The sequence below is a fragment of the Macaca fascicularis genome, chromosome 1, assembly GCF_037993035.2.
Source record: "Macaca fascicularis isolate 582-1 chromosome 1, T2T-MFA8v1.1".
Lineage (NCBI taxonomy): Eukaryota > Metazoa > Chordata > Mammalia > Primates > Cercopithecidae > Macaca > Macaca fascicularis.
The window spans coordinates 166989081-166996528 of record NC_088375.1 but is presented as its reverse complement, the minus strand read 5'-3'; the positions used below and the strand labels follow the sequence as shown (position 1 = coordinate 166996528).

Sequence of the window (7448 nt, the reverse complement as noted above, 5' to 3'; positions counted from 1 at the left end):
ACACACTTACCAACAGAGAGGTGGGGGATTGAGGGGGTGCTGATCTTGAATAATGTTCTAGTTAGTCTCTTCATCTGACTGCTCCACTGGCTGGACCTTGCTTGACTGGTGAAATGTGAGCAGCTGGTGGCAGCGCAAGATGGCCAGCCCAAAGCTCAAATCAACACCATGATTACTACCATGATTCTTAACAGCTGAAGAGAATTTCCAGAGGGTAAGGATTTCTTGAACACACAAAAAAGATGGCATTAAGAATATTATACTAGTTTTTTTTTTTTTTTTTTTTTTTTTGAATCAGAGTTTCATTCTTGTCACCCAGGCTGGAGTGCAATGGCACCATCTCAGCTCACTGCAACCTCCACCTCTGGATTCAAGTGATTCTCCTGCCTCAGCCTCCCAAGTAGCTAAGATTACAGGTGCCCACCACCACACCTGGCTAATTTTTGTGTTTTCAGTAGAGATGGGGTTTCACCATGTTGGCCAGGCTGGTCTCGAATTCCTGACCTCAGGTGATCCACCCACCTTGGCCTCCCAAAGTGCTGGGATTACAAGTGCGAACCACCACACCCGGCCTCCATTAATTTTTGTATTTTTAGTAGAGGTGGGGTTTCACCATGTTGGCCAGGCTGGTTTTGAACTCCTGACCTCAAGTGATCCGACCTCCTCAGCCTCTGAAATTGCTGGGATTACAGGTGTGAGCTACTGCACTTGGCCAGGAACCTTATGATTTTTAGCAAGAAAAAAATAATACAGTACAAATCTAAGTAGGTGGAAAATACATCCGTCACAGTCGAACTGATCTTCTCCTTTAATGTGGACGATGATCGGTCTAATGCTGAAATAACAAGCATTATATTTCTTTCAGATGTTAAAGCATTGATTGTTTTTTGAAAGAAAGAAAGAATAATTCTGCATTATGGAACCAGTAGTAGGAATGTATGTAGGATAAGCATGACTAAAATATCAAAAAGATCTTTAATATGCAAAGCAGATAGCAGTGCTAAAATAATTGAACAATTCTTGAATATATATTTTCATATGATTTCCAAATATAATTATTTGGCATCTTTACAAACATTACTACAAGGGCATTCTACTTCTGTGTACTTGCAGGTCTCAGAGTTACCTGTAGTGGTTTTTAAAATGACATCACATATTGGAGTTATCACACTGATTATAAAGAAATATATATAAAAAAATACTTATATAAGAAAATTTCTCTGATTTACCATTGACTACCAATGTCCTCCAGGACTAATAAACAGTTGTGATAAATCATCTATATCCATTCTAATGTATAACTACAATCTAACTGTGTAGCTAAATGCAGTTTTTACTTCCAGCCATTAGGTCCAACTTTGAAGATAATCACTGAGAAAACATTCTAGGTATACTCAGCAATCAGGCAAAATGATGTAACATATCTGAGTCAGAAAGTATGACAAATGAATATTTTTGCATACTGGAAGCCCAAGCTTATCTCAGAGAAAATCCCCAAAATACTTGGGCAAATAACTTTCTGATGAAGTCAAATATAGCATCCAGTACAATTTTTGAGTGGAGGACTAAGCCTATAATAAAAAGTAACCATTTGATATCACATTTTTACTGGATATAGTTGACTTGGGTGGGGCACTTTAGGACTGTGGTTCATTTGAATTGGTGTAAACAATACACGGGTTCTACTGTCCTAGCCTCCATTCAGATGACTGAAGTCATGGGACTTTCAGCATAGTTAGTTGATGACAGTGCATAGTATTTTGTCCCAAAATCCAGTTCAAGCGTGGACATACCAATTAGAGCCTAAGCTTTTTAAAGGCAAAGGACCAGGAATTGTACAGTTCTTGGTATAGAGGAGGACAGGAAAAAGTGTTTTTGAACTAACGTTAAATGTGGAATATGTGGGAAGTCATGCAATGCACAGGACTGCAGGATTCTGATATCTTATTTAACTCTCAGATTCTATTCAACTCAATAAATCTTGACTGTGCTTCTACTAAATGTAGGTATTGTGCTAGGAGCTGAGGACACCAAACTGATGAAGTCCTTGCTGTCAAGAAACTCACATGATTCCCTAATTCTTTGTCAGCTTGCTGTGATCATATTTGCTTCCCAAGAACCTCTAAGAAATGCCTAGTGGATAGAACCTTGGAGTTCCACGGAACATATTAACAATCGTCAAATGATGACTCAGGCTAGATTGTGTAATTCAGGTTTTGTCTGCAAAACTGAAAATGCTTTGGTAACCTACCTAAATTTCAATGTTGAGGAATTCTTTAAGAAACACATCAAATGTGAAGATTTAAGGCACAGACACGAGATACATAAGCATTCTTCGGTGAATTATGCACTGACCATGACCATTTCTTTACTCAAAGGTTGTCCCTGGCTGACAACGCAGTTAAAAAATGAGTGCAAAATGACAACTCAAATATATGAACCAGAAAAACCTATCACTTTTCTTTTCTACCAAATTAAGATCAAGAGAGCTGGAGAATATTTTGTCTAGAGTGATAAAAACATAAGGGTGCAAAACTCCCAGGTGACCTTTGCAAAAAATTACTTCTGTGACCTTTGGCTGTACAGCAACCTTAATAATGCAAGCACTGTTTTGAATGCAAGCATGTGGGAGCCGTTTTCACCACTTTTGGTGACTTCAGTAGGTTTAAGAAATGTTTTTGCATTTATTGCATAAACCATAAAACAAAGGAAGGGACTTTTGAACTACTCAGTGAGAGTCTATATATTAAAGTTTGTTTTTCAAAATGTGTAACTACCATTTGCAGTTTTAAAGGTCTGCTTTCCACCTGCAAGTTGCCATTATCTCAAAGGTGAAATTTTAGCATATGACTAAAAACTTCCTATAGTTACGGCTTCATGATTCAGCATCTAACATCAATAATTCACAGTGAGATCACACAGGAGGCTCTCTGTGGAAGGTAGTGACATACATACGTTAGGAAAGGAAGCTTAGGGCATATCAAGAGCATTTTGAATTTAGACTTGTGGGCTGTGTGGGTGTCAGATGGTTGTCTCTCGACTGGTGGGCGTCCAGAAGGATCCTTGTTTGGGCAAGGCTCTTTGAGAAAGGAGAATCTGGGTTGCCAGGGATTCCCACATGTGGTCACCAGCTCCCCACGCAGACCAGCTCACGATTTCCCAGTTACAGCGGGCAGGTGGGAAACCGTTCTGCATTCTGTGGAAAAGACTCCAACTTGGTTCCCTGCCATCCCTGAATACAAACGGGTTGGTTTTTCTTTTTTGAGCTTCCAACCCTTGCAGCTTTCCAAAAATAAATCAAACCAGCCATCAGGGCACCGAAATAATACTACTGCTAATAAGCAGCTTCGCCTAGACTTAGATAAACAACACTTCTGAGGTAAACTTTGCCCCAGAGGTCTGGAGACACTTTTTTAATGTAAACTGCTTACTAATAATTACTAGACTTAGGTGCATTAACCCTGGAAATAGATTTTAATAGCCACCCCTTAAAACAAAAGGCATGAAACGATAATAAGAAAAAAGTGCCGCGACTATTATAAAAAAACACTTGGCAGCCTGCTTCAGCCCAAGCTAAGGCTACCTCCCGCCTCTGCTGAAGCCCTCCACTCCCAGTGGTCCCCGCCAACCGGATAAGAGAGCGCGCGGGACCCGCCTTCCTCTCTCTGCACCGCCCCCGTCCCCGCCCCCGCCCCCGCCCCCTCGGCTCGCCTCCCGCGTGGCTCCTCCCTTTTCCGCTCCTCTCAACCTGACTCCAGGAGCTAGGGTCAAATTGCCGGAGCAGGCTGATTTGCATAGCCCAATGGCCAAGATGCATGCAAATGAGGCGGAAGGTGGTTGGCTGAGGGTTGGCAGGATAACGCCGACGAGCGGGGCCCTTTGTCCTCCAGTGGCTGGTAAGCAGTGGCTGCGAGGCAGCTGCCCAATTAGTGTCGTGAGGCCGGTGGCGAGGCGAGGGCCGGAGAGCGAGCGAACGAGCAAGCGGGGCGGGAGGGGTGGCCGAAGCTGCGGCGGCTGGCACAGGAGGAGGAGCCCGGGCGGGCGTGGGGCAGCCGGACAGCGCCGGGGCCTGAGCTCCCGGCGCGGCGCCTGTGAGTGAGTGCAGAAAGCAGGCGCTGGCGCGCTCGCCGTGGCAGGAGCAGCCCGCACGCCGCGCTCTCTCCGTGGGCGACCTGCAGTTTGCAATATGACTTTGGAGGAATTCTCGGCTGGAGAGCAGAAGACCGAAAGGTAAATCGGCCTGCGGACTCTTCCGGCCCGAACTTCTCTCACCTACCCCGCGCTCCCGGGTGCAGGCGGGCTGTGGAAGGTTTGCAGGGGAGGAAGCAGAAAAGTTTGCACAGGGCAACTCCCGCCCTTGCTCCCTCGGGACTCTCCGTGTAGCGTCCGCGGACTGAAAGAGCATGCCCCGCAACCCGAACGAGCCCCGCCGGGGCCTTTGCAAAGGGCAGCAGTGGCCGTCGCTGCCCTTGCGGCTCCTGGGGCTAGCAGCCTGTGGCAGGGGCACTCTCGGGACTTCTCATGGGACGCCCGGTCCTTGGGCGTGCAGGGGTCATGGGGGGTGACGGGGCCGCGGGAGCGCCGGGTTTTCGGAGAGCCCAGGTGCGCGGTGGTGCTTGCATTCGAGAGGGAGGGGCGTGGTGCCGGGCAATGGGGGCGGCGATGGGCCCGAGGGCACCGGGGCTGACGGGACCCCTCGCCCTTGCCCGCGTGTAGGATGGATAAGGTGGGGGATGCCCTGGAGGAAGTGCTCAGCAAAGCCCTGAGTCAGCGCACGATCACTGTCGGGGTGTACGAAGCGGCCAAACTGCTCAACGTGTAAGTGGGGCCCTTGCGCGTCTCCCGTGGCACCCCTTCCCGCCCTAGCCCGGGAGGTCGCCTTGGCTGGGCGCCCCTCGCCCGGCCGCGCCACTTCCTGTCGCTTTTCTTCTGCCCCCGCGGCTGCCTGTCCCGGAGGGGAGGGGGCGAGCTGGCCGGGCGGCGACCCCCGGAGACCCAGGCAGGGGTTGAGGGCGTCCGCGGTTCTGCGCTCACTGGCCCCGCCCGCTGCCCCCAGCGACCCCGATAACGTGGTGTTGTGCCTGCTGGCGGCGGACGAGGACGACGACCGAGATGTGGCTCTGCAGATCCACTTCACCCTGATCCAGGCGTTCTGCTGCGAGAACGACATCAACATCCTGCGCGTCAGCAACCCGGGCCGGCTGGCGGAGCTCCTGCTCTTGGAGACCGACGCTGGCCCCGCGGCGACCGAGGGCGCCGAGCAGCCCCCGGACCTGCACTGCGTGCTGGTGACGGTAAGGGGCAGGGGGACTGCAGCCTGCGGGGTAGAGCCCCGGAAGGACGGGAGTCAGGGCTGGGTCGCCTGATTGTGGATCTGGGGTAGGTTTGGGTCAGGAGGGTGCTGCCTTTGCCCCACGAGAGTGTGGCTGGACTTTCAGCCGAGATGTACTAGTTTCATCATCAGGATAATCTGTGGTACAGAACATGTCTAAGCATGCTGGGGACTGCCAGCAGCGGAAGAGATCCCTGTGAGTCAGCAGTCAGCCCAGCTACTCCCTACCTACATCTGCATTGCCTCCCGTGACTAATTCCTTTAGCAGGGCAGATTAGATAAAGCCAAATGAATTCCTGGCTCACCCCTCATTAAGGAGTCAGCTTCATTCTCTGCCAGTCAGAGCTAAAAATAGAAATTGTGTAGGAGACAAACCTTGTTAATTCCCTAGAAATACATTAAGAGGATAGAGTGGAATTTTTTTCTCTGCAATCTTGCATTTTTTTAATGGGCCTTTTTTTTTTTTTTACTCTTCTGATAAAAACCTTTGGTAGGTAGGGAAGTTATGTTTTCAGGGATAAGTGTGCTACTTTTGTCTTCTAAATTTTGCTTTTTGACTGGTCTAGTCAAGTGACAGCCGGATTATTTTGCTACTCCTTAAAAGTACTACTCTGTCTCTTGGGAGTAGAGTTGATGGCAATTCCAGTTAACTGCTGTGCAGCTCTCATCTCATTGTGCACACAGCATGGAAATCTTTCTCAAAACTGTTTCACTCAGGTCAGGGTAACAAGTTTGGTAGAGCAAACCCGTGAATGATACTCTCATGCAAAACTGAACAGATATGCAAACATATGTATGTGGTTCAGCTTGGGTTGCATGGGTTCAGACTTTGCAGTGTGTAGTTTAATAGGTAATTACCCTTAACGATTTTGCACGGAACCCAACTACTTTGAAGAAACTTTAATTTTTTGTGCTTCTAATTTGTCTCCATGTCACGTAGCCAAAATATAGAATGTTCAAGTGTCTTCTCCTCAAAAGTGTAATACTAGCAAATATCGATTTTTTAAAAATAAGTTTATTTTTCTAAATTTGTTTCCAGAATCCACATTCATCTCAATGGAAGGATCCTGCCTTAAGTCAACTTATTTGTTTTTGCCGGGAAAGTCGCTACATGGATCAGTGGGTTCCGGTGATTAATCTCCCTGAACGGTGATGGCATCTGAATGAAAATAACTGAACCAAATTGCACTGAAGTTTTTGAAATACCTTTGTAGTTACTCAAGCAGTTACTCCCTACACTGATGCAAGGATTACAGAAACTGATGTCAAGGGGCTGAGTGAGTTCAACTACATGTTCTGGGGGCCCGGAGATAGATGACTTTGCAGATGGAAAGAGGTGAAAATGAAGAAGGAAGCTGTGTTGAAACAGAAAAATAAGTCAAAAGGAACAAAAATTACAAAGAACCATGCAGGAAGGAAAACTATGTATTAATTTAGAATGGTTGAGTTACATTAAAATAAACCAAATCTGTTAAAGTTTAAAAGTACAGCCATAGTTTGGGTATTTTTGGTTTATATGCCCTCAAGTAAAAGAAAAGCCTAAAGGGTTAATCATATTTGAAAACCATATTTTATTGTATTTTGATGAGATATTAAATTCTCAAAGTTTTATTATAAATTCTACTAAGTTATTTTATGACATGAAAAGTTATTTATGCTATAAATTTTTTTGAAACACAATACCTACAATAAACTGGTATGAATAATTGCATCATTTCCTATTGTGTGCTCTTGTTTCTTTTAACTCGTACTTTTTAAAACATTTTACTGACGCTCTGCTCTATACCAGGTCTATAGTCAGAAAGCACATGACTTAAAGGAGTTGGAGTTAGGAAAAAGGGATGGTTAGAGATTCAGCTTGCAAAATTTGAATAATTAAAGATCAATGATAGTAGTGCCAAAATAAGATTATACACAAAAGGTTGAGGAGGCAGAGAGGACAGAGTGACCAAAGCTACCTACCAGTTTTTATTGAAGAGAGATCATTTTATGTTGGTCTTAGTTTTATTTCCCTAGTTACAGAGGGCAAAGGGATATTGCTAGCAGCTGCACTAGTTTGTGCAAAGGTGTGGAGGCCTGAAATACCACAACCAGGTCAGTAAAAACAGAGTGATTC

General features: G+C 46.0%; 1 protein-coding gene across 1 annotated transcript; it reads left to right on the top strand.

Moving 5' to 3' along the window:
- Window positions 1-3888: 3888 nt before the first annotated feature.
- GADD45A (growth arrest and DNA damage inducible alpha) lies at window positions 3889-7048 on the top strand. The gene is made up of 4 exons (XM_005543072.4): window positions 3889-4230; window positions 4717-4818; window positions 5057-5294; window positions 6372-7048. The coding sequence occupies exons 1-4, from the start codon at window positions 4187-4189 to the stop codon at window positions 6483-6485; spliced, it is 498 nt and encodes a 165-aa protein (XP_005543129.1). The 5' UTR covers window positions 3889-4186; the 3' UTR covers window positions 6486-7048.
- Window positions 7049-7448: the final 400 nt, after the last annotated feature.